Source organism: Pongo abelii, chromosome 6 (genome assembly GCF_028885655.2).
Source record: "Pongo abelii isolate AG06213 chromosome 6, NHGRI_mPonAbe1-v2.0_pri, whole genome shotgun sequence".
NCBI lineage: Eukaryota > Metazoa > Chordata > Mammalia > Primates > Hominidae > Pongo > Pongo abelii.
The window spans coordinates 80,121,875-80,141,086 of NC_071991.2; the positions used below are offsets into that span (position 1 = coordinate 80,121,875).

Genomic DNA, 19,212 nt, shown 5'->3' on the forward strand with positions numbered 1-19,212 from the left:
TCCCAGGTTCAAGTGATTCTCCTGCCTCAGCCTCTGGAGTAGCTGGGATTACAGGCTGCCCAACCCCATGCCCAGCTAATTTTTTGTATTTTTAGTAGAGACGGGGTTTCACCATGTTGGTCAGGCTGGTCTTGAACTCCTGACCTCAAGCAATCCACTCACCTCACCCTCCCAAAGTACTGAGATTACAGGCATGAGCCACTGTGCCCAGCCCGACCATGAATTTTTAGTGGCCCAAGAACCCAGTTGTATTTTCATTTTCACTATGTGAATGCCTTTTATGTTGATTCTAAGTTGTATCAGGTGGGGTCTGTGATGTAGCTTTGGTATTGTTTCATAAACAGCATCATTTGGTGTTCTCAAATGAACTAGTGAGTAGAGCACATTAGTGTTGTTTGCCTTCAACTCTTCCACTAGATGAGATTCTGTTTTGTGTCCAAATGGAAGCCATTGCTAGTTTGGTGATGAGTAACTAGAGATGTGATCCCTTGGACACGTTCCAGCCACAGCACACACTTTCTACTCTCTGGGCAAAGAAAATCAGGATTCATTGTGCTGTTGTGTCTGTGGTGTTAGCTTGCTGTTTTGTTGAGCAGCCTGTTGTGCAGGGTTTTTACAGTAGCAACCTGGTAAAAATGAACACTCTATACAGCATCTCCCCAGCTGTTACCCACTGTGAAGTTTAACGTTAAATTAGAAGAGCAAGGAAATTGAGATGGAAAAGCTCTGTATTTGGTTTCTACCAAGGTGTTGCAGTGCATGCTGAGCCACATGTGACACTGCTTCCAAAGACCCTTTTAATTAAAGGCCTCACCCAGTGAATTGGGGATGGAATTTCACCCTCAACTCTGAAACTGACTGCATGGCCAAATGGGGGTTGGGGGGAGGTGCACATAGAACAAAATTAAGAATGGTAACTACTTATCTCTCTACCTATTTTATTGCTATGTTTCATTTTTACTTTGTTAAAAAATATGTGGATCTTCATTTTATTTAGAATGTTTTTCTTCAAATTAACATAGATTATGAAAATAAAGTGGATATTTATATGCAAACCAGTATACAGGTACTGATATGTGATGTAATATAGAAATTGTTTGGGCTAAATGTGATATGGTATTTTTTAGGCAAATCGTCTTTATACATTTTTGTTTCCTGTTTCGATAAACAATTAGCTGCATTTTGCCCAGAATTCTTCTATCACCATGTCTAAAAAGGAATTATTTTGAATCATTTCCTTATTAACTCTTTGCTTTTATTAATATTTTAGATTTTGTTAAAATTTCAAAACACAAAAATGCAAACTAACCTGGGTTCAAAAAATATGTATATATTTTTTGGCTTTTTTGGCTTTATAATATAAATCACCTGGATCTCCTGCTTGTTTTGAGGGACTGGGTTTTTTGGGTTTTTGTTGTCGTTGTTGTTGTTGTTCCTGATAAATTGTTCTCAGGCTAAAGCACAAACTTGCATGTCTGAATAGAGATGGAGAGAATATTTTACATTCAAAATATACCTACCTGAAAGTTGGAGATTATTAAGGAAATGACAGGCCTGGAACTATTAGAAGCACAAATGTTAGACCTAAAGTAGTGTAACCCCTATATGTGTTTATTCTGTACAACTAGCAATTTTGAAGAGTTTGATTTTTTTTTTTCTATAGCAGTCTGAATGGGTGTGTTGAAGTAGTTGGAAACTGCTGCAATAAAAGCCTGTTGCATTAATCATCATGCACCAGAATAGAGGGAACAGAAAATAGTTCATTGGCACATATTAAAGAGAAATTGGGCCTCCTTTCATGTACTTGAGTGGAACTGCCTTAGAGATAGCTGCAGAACTCCTGCTCTTGGACCTTCTGGCCTTAGGTGATAGGAAGGGCCATTTGTCTTCAGTTGGTAACTGTCTTTGGCAGCAGCATTTAGTAAGCACCCATTGCCTGGTACTGTTAAGAGCTCTCTTTAGAGAGACACTTCATTTTCTCAGCTCTCTGGATTTGCTACAAGGTTTCAGGCCCTCTGTCTTATTTTCTTTACTCACTTATTTAGGTATCAGTTTGATTTTTGTTGTCTGCCTGCTCTTTGTATGCACTGTGGGATGATCTCACCCATTTCTACAATCATCTTTTTCTTCTTCTGGTTTTTGGTAGGTCCCCTCTAAAAGGAACAGGCAGTCTGTGTAGGCTAAGATCACGGCTCCAGAAGCCGACTGCCTGGATGCATATTCAGTTCCATCCTTGCCCGTGTCACCCTTGGCTCATTCTTACCTCAATTTTTCCATCTTCAGAACAGAGGTGATGGTAGGACCACCTCGGTTGTGGAGAGGATTCAAAGAGATGAAGCAGGGAAAACACAGCAGTCCCTGAGACATAGCATGCACTTAGTAACTTAGTAAACGTTCGCCTTGTGATGTTTTCTCTAAAATCCTGTTATCTAAATTTCCCAGATCTGTATTTCTACCTGTACCTCCAGCTTTCTTTTGTGTGCCTCTTAACTTTTCGTTTATAACTGAAACTCACTTCATTCCAGGTTTTTCATCATGGTCAACCACCTCATCTCTTTCCCCTTAAGTATTTTCCTTTGTGGTATATTATCTTCCCCATCATTCAAAATGTGGATTTTTGAGATATATCTTCCTTCATTTATATATTCAAATCATCATCAAAATTTTCTTAAAGTCTCTTTTCCTATTACCTGTCCAAATCTAGTTATGACCCCCTTACTTATGATTTTGCCTGAGGCAGCATAAGTTAATAGTTAAGAATCTCAGTTTTAAAAGCTGACATCCCTTGCTTTGGATCTTAACTCTTCCACTTCTTAGTTGTGTGACTTTAGGCTAGTTACCTGACCTCTCTGAACTTCAGGTGCCTCTGTGTAAAATGAAGATAATAATCATTACTTCACAGAAATATTGTGAGGCTTAAGTGAAATGCTGTCTTTGAAGTTCTTGGCATAGCCCCTGGTCTATAGTGAGTGTTGAAGCATTCAGCTGTTGTTATCCTCCATCCTGGCTGATGTTCATTTTTCTGTTCCTGTGGCTAGTTCAGAATGATTGAGCAGAACCGCTGTTTCATATTGCAAGAGACTGTAGAGGTTTTTAAACCTTTCACCTGGACAAAAATCAAAGCCACTGTTTATTAAATGCCTGTCATGCATGACCTCTGGTTTTCATGACCTCTGGTTTTTACAACCCTGCACAGTAGGTGTTGTTGTGCCTATTCTGTAGAAGAAAATCTGAGGCTCTAAGATGAAAACAATCACCTGAGCTCTCCCGGGTAGCAGTGTCATGACTTCTGTTTGTGCTCTACCCATGCCTGTTCCAGATTTCATATTGTCATCACAATGTATGGCTTCCATAACTCCCTCTATTAAAGATAAGGTAAAATTCTTGACATGTGTTCCTCAGCCTGCGGTTGAACACTTACTTCTGGTGTCAGGGAACCTGCTACTTTTCAAGGTAGCCCATTTTACTGCTGAATAGTTCTATAGGTTAAAGACTTCTTCTGTGTACTGTGCTAAACTCTGACCCCTATAGCATCTCTCCATTTTTTCAAAAGAAATAGAGGGGCAGCCTAATTTTTTTTTTACTTGATAGTCTTTTAACTTTTAAATATATGAATGTAATGATTACTGCCCATATTGTTCTCCCCTCCTCTGCACAGATGACTCATTTACTTCTGATCCCCTTCATTTTAGAAATAAATACTATTTTGTATGTGCTATATTTCATGCATACTAAAAGCTCTCTGTCTCTGTTTTATCCCTTCTGAGTTCAGATCTAGGAGCTGTCAGTCTCTTGACAACCCATAGTATACATTTAGATTTTCATTTAATAGCTTTTGAGGTGCAAACCAGGAGCTTCGATTTTAAGTCATTCTGCCATGAGTAGTGAGCCTGGTCATTTATTTCAAAGACCACACATTTCTTTCATATTTACGAAGTAACCTATGTGTTAGCTCCCACTGGCCTCCTGATTTAATTTTTTCCTGCTTTGTCTCTTGGGGCTATGGGAAAGAAAGCAAAAAGGGAGTGAGGCCAGGAGAAGGCCTTTTAGATTTGGTTTCTCTCCTCCTTGGTCTCTGCTACTATTGGTAAAACAATCCTGATGCTCTGGGTGTACAGAAGCCCTTTGCCTTAATGGAAAACTTCAGGTTATTTTATTATTTCCACAAAAATAGGCAACAGTAAAATCTAGAGCATTAAATGCAAATTGAGTTTTTATCTTTCCACAGCTGTTAAGATTTCTTAGTGTCAAATTTATCTTTTAATCAAATTCCTGACAGTAGCTTTGTTTGAGGTTCCCCATGCAGTTAAGTGAAGTATTAGGAGCATGGGTAGATAGGGGGCTGGGGAGTAGAACTGCTGAGGCTTGAATTCCAGCTTTACTGCTTCCTGTCAGTGAGACTTTAGTTTGCTCAACTGCTATAGTGAGGTTAATAATAGTACCTGCCTTATAGGCTTGCAGTAAGCATTCCATGAATTAATTCCTGTAAAATGCTTTACAGCAGTGCCTGCTGCATAATACATGCTTGCTAAGTGCTATTGCATGGTTGTCATATTGGTTGAGGTCATGGTTTCATTTCTTCACCCAGAAGGAGAAACAGTCACGACATAAACAGATGATCTTCAGAAGGCAACCCACGTCTTCAGAAAGCTGCTTTTAAAGTTGGAGAGCCACCTAACTGCGTGTTTTCACTCTGTCCTGCTATTTAGAGAATTACATAGATCTAGCATTTTGTCCTCTGTGGAACTTATAATGCCCCCAATCTTTAAGAGCTGTTGGAAATGTATTCTTAAGTTGTTCATCATCAGGCTTAAAAGAACTTTCTTACTCCAACTTGAGGGATCTCTGCTCATAGATGTTTAATCATGGAAGCGTGGGCACAGGATGTGTTGTGACACTGTCCTCATCACAGGTGTGTCCCCTGTCCTGCTATGTGAGCACCAGCCCCCACCTTGGCATCCATTCCCAATCTGGAATTCTGGACAGGCTGGTCTTAGCATTGTGGCTTCCTGCTTTCTGAGGAGATGGGGTTGCCAGAGAAAGCGGTGCCATTTTTGGTATAATTGTCTGATGATCTCTAAGATGTTGAGTTATAAACTAGGGAAAATGGTAAATCGCTGAACATATGTTCTACTATTGTTGACAGTAGTCTTGGCTTAGCTAGCTTTAGCAATGGGTCTGGTAATTCAAAGGAGACTGTTCATTTACTTTCAATTGAATACGCACTGTGGTCATTTTTCACTACAGGGTGTTTAACAGTTGATTTCTTCTTCCTGAATTGGAAGCACTCATATAGAGAACCTCCCGTTGTTCAATAGCTCACGATTTGTTCATTCAGTTGGTTTTACAGAATACTTTTCACTGATGAGAATGCCTGTCATTTATTGAGCACCTACTGTATATCTAAAGCATTCTGCTGAGCTGCATGTATAAATGTAAGTAGATGCTTACAGGACTTCAACAGGTTATACTGTCTTTTCCTTGGTAAGGTAGGTGTAAAGGCAGGAATGTGAATAACTGATTATGATGTAAGATCGAATAAGACAAGTTTTGTAATTGATATTCAGACAGGGGGCCACCGGAAGGGACATCAGTTATTTCCAGTTATAAGACCTGGTTATATTTGCCTAAGTGGTACCATTTGAGCTAAGCTTAAAGGAAGTGGCAGGATTTCAGGAGCTGGAGAAAGGGGCAGCAGTCTACACTAGGTGGAAGGAACGATGTGGGCAAAAGCCCAGGTATGTAGCAGGTCTGGCAGGGGTGGGCATGGGTGATAGGAGATGAAGCTAAGAGTAGTTCCTCTGGGGGCTTGTATGCCTTGCTTCAGAGATGGGTCTGTATGATGAAGGGTCATTGGAGATTTCCATGGAGGGAGAGGGAGTCAGTTCTTTAATTCTGAAAAGCAACTTTTGATGTGTGCATGGTAGACCACAGAGGTCCAGACTGCAAGCCCAAGCTCCAGACTGACAGTCAGAACCACTGACTCTCAGTGATAATTTAGATGAGGTCTGAGGAAAGCCTGAACCAGTAGCATCAGGAACAAAAAGGAAAAGGTGCATTTGGGCAAATTTTCAAAGGCCTAAGGGACAGAAGGAAGCTTGAACAATTCAGAATGACAGCTTTTTAGGTGAGGTGGCCAATAAAACTACATGCCTAATAATTGAGCTGTGAACATAGAAGAGAGACCAGGTTTGAGCACTGGGTTGGGGGATCTACAATATGGGGTTAGCGATGTATCATTTTACAGCCTTTACATGATACCCACGTGGATATATTCTCTAAACGGAAATTCTGGTCCAGCAGAAAGGAATGAGACTTGAATATGGGAGTTAAGCCTTAGCTTTTAAGAAATCCTTGAGGGCTTAAGAAAGAGAGCACTCTGTCTAGGAGAGTAGAGTGAGAAGATGTGAGGACAGAGGGCCAACAGATGCTTCCCATTTAAGGAGCCAGTGGTGGAGGCTCCAGAAAGACTGGGATCCCAGAAGAGAGTTTCAGCTGAGACAGGCTGGTTCGAAACTGGCAGATGGCTACAAATGAGGAGATTCTTTTAAATAGGATAAGAAATCTGATTCTTACTATTAAATGTCTTATCTTTAAAATTTTTTAATTGTAGACATTTTCAAACTGCAAAAGTAGAAGACTATAATGACCCATCATGCAACTGCTATTTGGCTTCCGTTACTGCAAATACTGTATTTCTTCTTTCATCTCCCTGCCTTTCTGGGGAAGGAAAGGAAGATCGAGTACTTTAAAGCAGTATCAGACTCATGTCATTTCCCTTACACTTTAGTTTGCACAAATTCATAAGGGCAATTATTTTTTACGTAACTTGAATAAATACGTGTCATTATCTCACTAAAGTTAAAAATTAATTCCTTAATATCATCTAAAAAAACTCCATTATATTCAAATAATTTGAAGTTTTTGAGAGCCCTATTGGTGTTCCTTTTTTTTTTTTTTTTTTTTTTTGAGACAAGGTTTCACTGTGTCACCCAGGCTGGAGTGTGGCAGCATGATCTCAGCTCACTGCAACCTCCTCCTCCCCAGGCTCAGGTGATCCTCTCACCCCAGTCTCCCAAGTAGCTGGGACTACAGGCATGCACCTCCATGCCTGGCTAATTTTTTTTTTTTTTTTTTTTTTGGTAGAGATGGGGTTTTGCCATGTGGCCCAGTCTGGCCTGGAACTCCTGGGCTCAAGGGATCCATCCACCTCAGCCTCCTCAAGTGTTGAGATTACAGGCATGAGCTACTGTGTCTGGCTGATGTTACTTTTTGATTGCATAGAAGTTAGCTGTCACTGCAAGGGCCCATTTGGGAAAGGAGCAGAGTGTTGCGAGGAAGATAATAAAATGCTCTCTGCAGGAGGAATGCTCCTCCCATATGGTGCACAGTGAGTTTTGATGGGAGGCTGTTTTCTTTTTTGTACACATTTATCCCCTGGGAATAGCAACAGAGCTCTGTGACTGGACTTTCTGTCTTTAGATCATTTTAATTAAACATATGCAATGATACCATGACAGGTTTACCTCCCCTGATCCACATACCATGCAACTACTTGAAGCAGTAGTCCTTAATCAAGACATATGGCTCTATGCAGAGACATTTTTTATTGTTATGACCTTAGAGGGAAGGGGCTACTTGTATCTAGTGGGAAGAGAATAGGGGTACACACAACAGCCCTCCCATAATAAAGACTTACCCTGTCCAAAATGCCAATAATGGCAAGGCTGAGAAACCCTGTGTTAGAGAAATAGCAGAGAAGAACCACCACTCTTTTCTATCTATTGTTACATCATGTGTTTGGGTACCAGGTTGCAGTTAAGAATTTTTCTCTTTTCTTTGGAGAGAAGTTAAAGTCCCTGGCAGTGTTTTTCCTTAGATCATCTGCATCACCTAAGCTGGGGTTGGCCAGATATTTGAACCTACCAAACTTCATTCTGGTTTTCATTTTCTTTGTGTTCATGGACTCTAGAGAGCACGGAAGTAATTGGGTTTCTTTGGGTAGCAGAGTAAGGTGGAGTGCACTTTCTCAAGACATGTTCACTGGTCTGAGCAAAGTTCTGTCTCTTGGAAGGAGACAGTAGCTTGGTAGTGCTATTAGGCAGATGAGGGCTTGTTAGATCAAGATGTAAACTCTCTTTCTTCAGTCTGATTTTAAAATGAACTGTCATTTGTAGTAATTATTAAATGAGAAGCATAAATTAAGTATTTTACTTTCTTTATTTGTAGGAAATACAATTGGAGCACGCAAAGCAAGCCTTTGTGCAGCGGGACAATGCTAGGACTGGGAGAGTCACAGCCATCGACTTCCGAGACATCATGGTCACCATCCGCCCCCATGTCTTGACTCCTTTTGTAGAAGAATGTCTAGTAGCTGTAAGTTGTAACTTGCCCTAATGAAGTGGTTTAACTCAGTAAATAAGGAATTATAAAAACAATTCTTATAAGTTATGTAGTATTTTTTTTCTGTTGTAAACACATTTTAATGTAATGACATACATTATTAAACTCAAACAAAGAGTGTGTTTTGGCTAGTTTTAGTGGGTAGATTAATTTGTTGTCTGGGTAATATGCAATATCTTCGAGAAATATATTAACTTTTTAAAGATAAAAGGAAAAACAGATTTGCGATCTCATGTTAATTTTGCTTTAGATTTTGAAGTATATCAAGGACTGATTTTTGCTAATCTTCTTAGATGCTCTAAGGCAAAAAAAAAAAAAAAAAATAGTGCACATGTATATCGTTTGTTAGAGTAGTTAGCACAACAGAAACTCCAAACCTTAGATTCCCTTTCACCATGTATGTGTCGAGGCCACAGAGGTACATGTGACAGCAGAGCCCTGCAGTTGTGTTTCATGGAGCCTCCCTCCTCCTGGTGTCAGCTGCTGTCCTTCCCTCATGGGCCCTAGGGATGTCCTGCAACATTCTGTGGTGGTGGTTCTTAAGCCCTGCTCATGGAGCACCAGAATCACCACTAAAAACTATTAAAACTACAGATTCTGAGATCTCTTCTAGGCTTGTCATACACCATCTATAGGCGCTGTCATACACCATCTATAGGCGATGAGGTCTTAGAATCTAGTTTTGTAAAGCTTCTGGGTGATTTTGGTAATAACTCAGTTTTAGGACCAATACCCAGCGGTAACTCTCCTTTTGTTAATCCCAGGGAGGGGAATACTGTTTTCACCATCATCTGGGTTTCCCACAATGCTTACCATAGGTAGGAACTCACAGTAGCCTTTCAGTTTCCTTTCTTCCCCCGAGTCCTTAGTTCTAGAGACATGGCATTCCGACAAGGCCTTTTCCATTCTGGCACTGTGTTAATCTAACTCCTTTTCTTGGGCGCCCCCTTCTCTACTCCATACTAAACTTTCATGTCAGCTATTTTAAATGATTACTAAGTGAAGATTTATGTGGTTGTTACCTTGTAAAGAAGTGCTTTCCTAATAAAAATATTTTGCCTTGTTAGGGAAGGATAGAATTTGAAACTCCAAACTGAAGTCTCATTCATAATGGACATTCTGTCTGTTTCCCTTGTCCCCTATGGAGAAATATGGTTTCCTAAAAATTCAGATTATCAGAATTTTTACTAGTCTTAACCCCCCATGAAAGTATATGGCATCTCATAATTTTACCATAATATGCTTGTTTGCTAGAAATCCCACCAATATAAAGTCTGTACCTAAATGATTATTTATTACTGGTTATAAGTAACTTGACAAGTCTTGATATTAATGTTACATTGACCACTTTTCATAGTATGTTTGCATTGATATAATACAGTTTTTCATGCGTAAGCACACACGTGTGCATATGTACTTATAGTTTTGCATGTTTAAGCCTTTAAGATTTGCTCATTAGATGAAATAAACCAACTTATAAAACATTTCCATTTGAAATTTGAACTCTAAATTACTACTAGTCCTGTTATTGTCCTACACATGTATTTATTTAGTTTTCTAGGAGTTGTGTATGGAGAGTACAAGTTCTGGTCATGATTAGTTGCAGTTGCTTCTAAAAATCATTTATAGCTTTTTTTTAATGCAAAAGAAAAATACTTATAGTCATTTCTTCTTGTACATGCATTTTTGATTACTTTCAAACTAGTATTAAATGTATGTACTTCTGAATCATCTATAAATCTTTTGTATATTTTTCTTCTCTCTTGTTTTCAATTTATTTGAGGCTGCTGGAGGTACCACATCCCATCAAGTTAGTTTCTCCTATTTTAATGGATTTAATTCGCTCCTTAACAACATGGAACTCATTAGAAAGATCTACAGCACTCTGGCTGGCACCAGGAAAGATGTTGAAGTGACTAAGGGTGAGTGAGAATATATCTGAATTCTTGCCTGCAAGTATTGTGGTGTATTATTATTAGGGAGAAGAAGGCAACTAGTACTTTATTATTTTTCTATCCCATTGACACGTATTAACCATATGATAACGTGTGTTTTTCATCCTTTGATCAGACAAACAAAAGCAAACAAAACAATCTTCACCAAGTTTTAAACAAACTGGGCCCGGCTTGGTGACTCACGCCTGAAATCCCAGCAGTCTGGGAGGCTGAGGTGGGTGGATCACCTGAGATCAGGAGTTCAAGACTAGCCTGGCCAACAGGGTGAAACCCGGTCTCTACTAAAAATACAAACAGCCGGGTGTGGTGGTGGGCACCTGTAATCCCAGCTACTCGGGAAGCTGAGGCAGAAGAATCGCTTGAACCTGGGAGGCGAAGGTTGCAGTGAGCCAAGATCACGCCACTGCACTCCAGCCTGGTCAACAAGAGCGAAATACCATCACAAAAATAAATAGATAAATAAACTGAAGACAGCCTTTGAATAAGGAAAACATGTAAAGTTTCTTAAATATTTTCAAATCTTGCTACAGTTTGAGCTAAATTGGCAACCTCTAAGGAAGACTTCAGATTTATAAGAGGAATTCCATAAAGTTGTATTGGTGACAGTGTAAGTTGATCTGTAGGCTTGGAACAGGATATTATCAGCATTGTAATGGGATTAAGAAAAAAAATCAGAGCCGGTGCGGTGGCTTATGCCTGTAATCCCAGCACTTTGGGAGGCCGAGGCAGGCAGATCATGAGGTCAGGAGATTGAGACGATTCTGGCTAACACGGTGAAACCCCATCTCTACTAAAAATATATATATAAAAAAATTAGCAGGGCATGGTGGCACACATCTGTAATTCCAGCTCCTTGGGAGGCTGAGGCAGGGGAATCGCTTGAACCCAAGAGTCGGAGGTTGCAGTGAACCGAGATCACACCACTGCACTCCAGCCTGGGCAACAGAGCAAGACTCTATCTCAAAAAAAAAAAAAAAATCAGAATTCCCTTAGGAATTCCACAGCTTCGTTAATATAACCACCTAAATTAATATAATTAATAATCCTAATTTAACCAGTTAATTAGATTAATATAACTTCCCCTCCTGGGACCTATGCATATGAAGTTTCATGTATGATTCCTTATTTTCTCTGATTGGCAATTTGAATAACATCAGATGACACCAAGCTTTTAAACTGTATGTTCAAGAACATATTCTGTACACGCTTTCCAAATGGATGCAAGAACTGCAAAAATTCTTACCTTATTTGGATTGACTTGAATTCTACAACTGATGATAATAATAAAGTTTTGTGATGTTCACTCATTCCAGTGCCTTGAGTTAATGCTGAATTTAGTGGCTATTTCTTCTTGAATCTTTCCCTTTGAACTTTTCTTCCATACAGAGGAGTTTGTTCTGGCAGCTCAGAAATTTGGTCAGGTTACACCCATGGAAGTTGACATCTTGTTTCAGTTAGCAGATTTATATGAGCCAAGGGGGTAAGTTGGCTTTTTATTTTTATTTTTTGGAATTAGCTTAATATAAGGAGGTTAGGAGGTGGGGGTAAGAGGAGGGCAGCAATCAGGAGAAAAAGAAGCCAAACCGAAGGCTATACTGAAATATGAGAAATGAAAAAAGGAATGTTTTTAAATTTTATAGTGTAAATTGTAATAAATTGGTATATTTGTGGCTTGTGTTTGTTTTTCCCCTACAGACGTATGACCTTAGCAGACATTGAACGGATTGCTCCTCTGGAAGAGGGAACTCTGCCCTTTAACTTGGCTGAGGCCCAGAGGCAGGTGAGCAAAGAGGAGCAAACTTGCATTCTGGTGTTTCCCTAGCAGGATACCCCAACCCTGTTCCACTTGCAGTTGCCTTTGTGGCATTGGTATCTGACTTAACCATTTTTCTGTTTTGCACCAAAAATCTCGATAAATTTTAAAGGCTATAAAGAGAAATTGCTTAGAAATGGTGTGATAAACAGGTATTTGGCATTTGCTCATTTCTTGCTAAGGTAGAGTGATTTCCTAACTGCACCAGAAGCCTAACACTCCGAAAACGTGAAGGAGGTCTTTTCTCCTTCTTTCTTGAAGTCTCATGTTGAGAGATTAACGAAGGAATCCCGTGTTGGTGTCACTGTGCCTGTCGGCAGCTGCACGTTGCTAAATGAAAGCCGTCTTTGCTCTGTGGAGCAGCCCTTCATCAGCGCATCGTCTAACTGCCATGCCTTCCGTTTTTCTGAATATCAAAATGAGATAATTTTGTTTAGTCTGGAGTTACAGTTTAAAGGCTTTCAGACCTATTTTCTCTGTGAAAGGATTCATAAGTTATGTGGAAACAATTTTAGGAATGCTAAATTTTATTTTATGGTTAACAGAAACCAATCTCTTGAAGTTGTGGGAGTCAGAAACTTAAGACATGGAACCTCCTCCTTTAACTCTTACCCAGCTTTCTGTAGATCAGGATTAGAGAAGAAAAGCCTTCATAGCATGTGTTAGTAAAATAAATGGTGTTTGTAAAATAAATCCACTCACAGGCAAGTGTCGTTTTTAGAAAAATTTCTCCTTTTAGGCAGAGCCATCTCTGAATCCTGTGAGACTTCACAGTTTCTGGCATGGAGCTCTGGGTTTGTACAGAGACGCCAGTGTGACCACAATGGGTTGCTGCGGGCTACACTTTTAGGACTGTCAGACCTTGAGCCAGGGCCCCCTTCTTTTAGCTCTTTCCCACCCAAATGCAGCGGTGAGTTTTGTGTGCAGCATGCAAGTCAAAGTAGTGGGTGTGTGCTCAGTAAATTCTAACGAGCACCTCTGGAAAACCAGCTGGCCTTGCTTAAAAGAGGAAGCCGATTTCTCTGAGTACAGGAGAAAGAACTATAATCACGTGTAGAGGTGGAAGCAACACTGCTCTCCCTTCCCTTTGATTTTTAACACTGCTTAGGAGATGATTATCTCTTAGTCTGTATGCCACCAGCTATTGTAGAAATTTGGGGATTAAGAGAAGCAGAGAAGTTTTTTTTTAGATCCCTCCTACTCTTCAGCTGGCAGTGGCTTCCCACAATTTTTCCTTTATGCTCTTTGCAGCTTTTGAGAGTTTATGATGGGTGCTTGTTGATACTGGCCATGAAAGGGTTAGACCAGATTGATGAGATTTATAGCAGGAAATGATTGGCTGCCGCTTAGAGGTTTAGAGCAATTCACAATGGCCTTACCTGGAATAGGCTTTTTACTGCATGAACCCTAGTGGGCCCGACAAATTCAAGCAAGGGAGGTCATCCACCTGTGGGCACAGTGCTGCCTGTCCAGCACTGTGCAGCACTTGTAGCATTTATCCTGGACACAGGAGTGAAGGAGCAGAGTTTTGTCTCATTTCAAGAACATGCTACAGTTCTGGCTTTGGAAAAGCTAAATGAAAGTCTAGGATTTCATTTGTCTTTTAGGAGAGGAATTAATGGTGGTAGTAGGTCCCTCCTCCCCCCACCCTCTATAATTTTCAGAGTATTTTCACTCATTATTTTGATACCAGAACATTTCTAAGTATTGCATATTTATATCCCTGTAAATAAAATATTGCTTCTCTTTTGGATGCATCTATCAAAATGAAGGTACTATTGATTTCCATCTATATAGGGCTACAGTTGGAAACAACTCATAGAATTTGCAGAAGAAATGTTTTGTATCTTAAAGAGGCATATTTCTATGTAAAGCTATTTTCAGTTAAGTGACTTTGAAGGCGATTCCAAATGATCTCATTGTATTAGAAATGTGTTACATTGACAGCAACTAAAATTCAGTGGGTTGATAGCTGGGGTTGCTGATTATTTTCATTGTTCACTGATTTTAATTATCATGCATTCTGAACAACAAATTTTATTGAATGTATTCATTCAACAGGTATTTATTAAGCACTGACTATATGTCACCCTCATTTGACAACTCTCTGTGACATAAAATTACTGTTTTATTTATGCAGACAGAGAAGTGCAGCACTCTGAAATGTTCCGGCATCAAAAACACTGTAAGGATAATAGGTCAAAAGAACCAGAAAACAATGACTGACTGACCTGAAGTATGAATTTAGAAAAGATGGACCAAAAAAGAGAAAAAGTAACAATCAACTGTAATACAGCCACCTAGTTTTAGCTACTGTAAATGTTTTGAGTATCTCTGGGTGGTAGGGAGGCAAAATATTAGTATTAATTTTATATGCATATATATGTAAACATCTTACAAGCATTTTTAATAAAAAGTGACATCATTTTGTATATAGTCTTAAAAATTGTTTTTAAAAAAACTACCAGGAAATAGGTCAAACATTTAAATAGGTACAAAGAATCATATGACAAATACCTATCTACTTACCATCCTCTTTTTAGTCTATGTTTTCTTTTATAATTCCTTGTGAACATTTAATATCAACTATTCTTTTACAGTATCATTTTGAATGATAGGGTTTTGTTTTAAAGTTATTATTTTTAAAGGCTATAGTCCTCCGTTATTAGACATTTAGAATATTTCCCAAATTTTTGCTCTTTAAACAATCGAAATTTCCAATAAGTACCACAAATGTTTTTTAAGTGCTACATTCTTGTAGCTTGTTACATGCATGATTATCTTCTATCCTAACTTTTTTCTTTTTGAGACGGAGTTTCACTCTTCTTCCCCAGGCTGGAGTGCAGTGGTGCGATCTTGGCTCACTGCAACCTCCGCCTCCCAGGTTCAAGCGATTCTCCTGCCTCAGCCTCCCAAGTAGCTGAGATTACAGGCATGCACCACCACGTCCGGCTAATTTTTTATTTTTAGTAGAGATGGGGTTTCTCCATGGTGGTCAGGCTGGTCTCGAACTCCTGACCTCAAGTGATCCACCCACCTCGGCCTCCCAAAGACTGGGATTACAGGTGTGAGCCACTGCACCCAGCCTATTCTAACTTCAGAGGTTATGTACATCTTAAGGGTGTATATTACTAAACTTCTCTCTATTTATACTTGCTTTAATGGCAAATTTGAGAAGGCTTTTATCAACTTTTGCCAGGCTGGGTATTGCCACTTAAAACAAAAACAAAAATACATACAAACCAAAAACCTGCCAATTTGATTGATGAAAAATGATGTCTCACTGATGTTTTTGTTTTATTTACTTTATTTTATTTTATTTTTTTAAGACTGAGTCTCACTCTGTTGCCCAGGCTGGAGCGCAGTGGCATGATCTCGGCTCACTGCAAGCTTCACCTCGCGGATTCATGCCATTCTCCTGCCTCAGCTTCCCAAGTAGCTGGGACTACAGGTGCCTGCCACCACGCCCAGCTAATTTTTTTTTTTTTTTTTTTTTTTGTATTTTTAGTAGAGACAGGGTTTCACCATGTTAGCCAGGATGCTCTCAATCTCCTGACCTCGTGATCCACCCAGCTTGGCCTCCCGAAGTGCTGGGATTACAGGCATGAGCCGCCGCACCTGGCCTATTTTTATTTTTGAGATAGAGTCTTGCTCTGTTGCCCAGGCTGGAGTGCAGTGGCGTGATCTCAGCTTACTGCAACCTCTGCCCCCTGGGCTTAAGTGATTCTCCCTCCTCAGCCTGAGTAGCTGAGACTACAGGCACATGCCACCATGCCGGGCTAATTTTTGTGTTATTTTATAGAGATGGGCTTTCACCATGTTACCCAGGCTGGTCTCGAACTCCTGCGCTCAGGTAATCCGCCCGCCTCGGCCTCCCAAAGTGCTGGGATTACAGGCGTGAGCCACTGTGCCTGGCCTCAGTGATGTTTTTAAGTGTGCTTTTTTTTTTTTATGAGAATTTGAAAATCGGCTTATAACATCATTTTTGCCAAAGGATGGTTTTGATTATATTGAAATTTAATTTTAAACATTAATAGAACTAAACTCCTTTTATTAATAAGAACTTATGAAATCCATTCCTACTTTTTTCCTTGACATTTTAGTTGTATCATGGATTTAGAACCCAATGAGTAATGTTTAAAATTAATGTATGCTCATTTTTGTTTTATCTTCTTTTCTATCACCTGTTTTCCTGCTCTCTGATTCCTGTGCATGCAAAGCAGAAGGCCTCAGGCGATTCAGCTCGACCAGTTCTTCTACAAGTTGCAGAGTCGGCCTACAGGTTTGGTCTGGGTTCTGTTGCTGGAGGTTAGTCATGGATGAGAGCAAAATTTTCACTTTTACTATTCCTATTATCTTTTCTCTGATTTTCCATCTTGAAATGTTAAAGGACAAAGTCTTCTCTAGTCTTTCCCAATGCCAGTTATCAGTCTTTACCTATGAGGTAGGGCAAGAGTAAAGGGAACTCTTTTTCCCATACCTGCATGTGATCAGGGACTTACAAGTGGTATTTTCCTCTTATCTGCAGATCAGGCCTTCCAAAGACAAGTTACTAATGAGGTTGGGCTGTAGCAATGTGCCTTAATTTAAAATATCTATGACATCCTTTTATTAGGGGCTACTTGAATGAAAACCCTCAATTGTTTCTTAAAGATATAAGAAAGATAGTACTGTTTTAAAATCTGTATTTAAAATTCAAAACACATTTCTTAGTCTTTTCTTTAACTACCTTCTCCTTTCTTCTGACCTATCTTACTTTCTTCTGAGATAATGATATTGTTTAATTTTAGCTGTTGGAGCCACTGCTGTGTATCCTATCGATCTTGTAAAAACTCGAATGCAGAACCAACGATCAACTGGCTCTTTTGTGGGAGAACTCATGTATAAAAACAGCTTTGACTGTTTTAAGAAAGTGCTACGCTATGAAGGTTTCTTTGGACTGTATAGAGGTTAGTGCCACATGCTCAATACCTGTTAGGTGAAATAATACTCAAAGGTTTGGTTTCTCATCTTAGTGCCTGACATGAATTAGCAAGACTGCATTAAAATGGAAATACAGCAGATTTTCAATTATCCATGCTAATGGGAATAGGCTGGAGGCATCTAGGGCTTGGCTAATCAAAACAGCCCATAATCTGAAAGTTATTTATAGTGCTCTGTTGTATGTTTTATTTCTTAAAATAATAAATTATTTTTATAAGCATCTTCCGTGAATTTTTGAAAGGCTCACATTGTTTGCATCCTTGAAGTACTCTATTCTCCAGCTAACAGGGAAAGGTATTCTGGGGCCAAGACAAAGCCTACTCAGGATTCATGATTTTCCTGGAATATACCACAAAAAAGATAACCAAGGGTTCAGTAGAGCTCTCTTTTGCTGCTTCATCCTGAATTAAAGTTGCCCCTTTTCTTCATCTGACTCTCAACCCAATGGAGTTGATTCACACACCCCTGTAGCCAAGGTTTCCCCCCACTGAGACAGCCTGAAACAGGTAATCCTTCTGTCTCCACATTTTCCTTTAACCATCTAAGGTTCATAAAGCAATGGAAGTAGTAGCAGAGAGTATGTCATCACTGATGGAAAGGATCCCACAGACCCTGACTGCTTTTCCACTGGCATTGGCCGAAGGAGACTTCTCAACTGTTCTTTTGGTGATTTCCTTCTACGAGAAGGAAAAAGTGTTTCTGCATCAGTTAAAATACAGTATCACAAGGCAGTTCAAGCTCAGCTGCTTTATAATTTGGTAGCTGCAAAGCTGGCAGTCTTCCCTCCTCTCCCCTACTAGTGCTCTCTCTAGATGAAGTATTTAGTACTCTGCTGAGGTGGACGGTGAAACTGGCAGACATGGAAACCTGTGCCTCTGGGCCTCTTCTGCCATCTGCTGACTCTAGTCTTCAAATTAATTACCCCAATTAAACAAAAAGGATAAACCTTTCTTGAAACCTCTCACCTTAGAAGCTAGAAAATTTCAAACTCCAGAGAAGTTCCATTTTGCAGGTCCTATTGTGTAGGTAGATAGCCCCCATCAAAGGCCTTTTGATCTTTGCTCTGCCCTCTTTTCCTTATCCCCTGCCTCTTCTCATAATTTGGAAGGTCTTTGACCTCAGGTGATTGATGATGACCCTTTCAGGGTCACTGCCTTCCATTTGAAATACTTTTCTTCCCTGATGACAACAACTTTGCAAATGAAACGGCTTCCAAGTAGTACAAGTTTAATGTCACAGTTCCCATTTTGCAGTGAGTCAGGCAAAATTGACCCCCTTACCTGTCCATATGGGTGGATTTTGGAAGGGAAATCTCGAGTCTCAAGTCTGGGCAGACATCTGAGCATTGCTTCATAAACTACTTTTTGGGCTTTTCTTGGTATTAGATTAAATGTCAAGAGTGCCTTTAGAATTGTAAGAACGCTTCCCAACACTGCTCAGTGTCTTTAATTTGCTTAAGTTGATTTTTTATTTTGAGTCCCTTTTTCTCGATCTTTGACTGTACCTGGCAGGTCTGATTTTTGGTTACATCTGTATTTCCCTTTTGCAACCTGTACTGTTGGCAACTAGAAGTGTGCCTGAGTACTGAGTGCTGAGCTAATGTGGGCTATGCAAAGAGGCTTCCACTCTTGCCGTTTCAGTTCTTTTATCTGTAAGATGGGAGTGGCTGCTTTTAACTTCTCAGAGAAGGAGTAGTAAGTCAATATATTAGGTACAGACAGAGGCTCACTGTAAACACCCAAGTGGCAGCTCTTCACCCTTTTCCTGGTTTAGAAATGGCCATTTATCTTTGGGTGCCCCGACCCTAAGGGCAAGAGACAGAGCTGTCTGTCAGGATGACGAGTAGAGTGTGAATATAAGATTAGTTCTAGGAGTCACCTGTCTTCATTTCTTCCTGATATCTTTTCTAGTAAACCATTTTAAAACAAAAGATTTACTGTAAAATTTTTGTTTAGTCCCATTCTGTAATTTGGATCATCTTGAGAGCAAAATGATGACTGACAGTTCAGGTTAAAATAATAATGATACATAACTTTGCCATGAAAATGACTTGTTCCT

General features: G+C 39.7%; 1 protein-coding gene across 2 annotated transcripts in view; it reads left to right on the forward strand.

Annotated features, from left to right (window-relative positions):
- Positions 1-19,212, forward strand: part of SLC25A13 (solute carrier family 25 member 13) — a 206,446-nt gene that overhangs the window by 124,998 nt on the left and 62,236 nt on the right. The window contains exons 6-12 of one of the 2 annotated variants that reach the window (XM_024249983.3): positions 8,230-8,376; positions 10,187-10,325; positions 11,745-11,838; positions 12,054-12,138; positions 14,312-14,356; positions 16,395-16,479; positions 16,962-17,120. In XM_024249983.3, coding sequence (XP_024105751.1) covers positions 8,230-8,376; positions 10,187-10,325; positions 11,745-11,838; positions 12,054-12,138; positions 14,312-14,356; positions 16,395-16,479; positions 16,962-17,120 — 754 coding nt within the window. The remainder of the gene's footprint in view (positions 1-8,229; positions 8,377-10,186; positions 10,326-11,744; positions 11,839-12,053; positions 12,139-14,311; positions 14,357-16,394; positions 16,480-16,961; positions 17,121-19,212) is intronic. The other variant, XM_024249984.3, reaches the window with a different exon arrangement.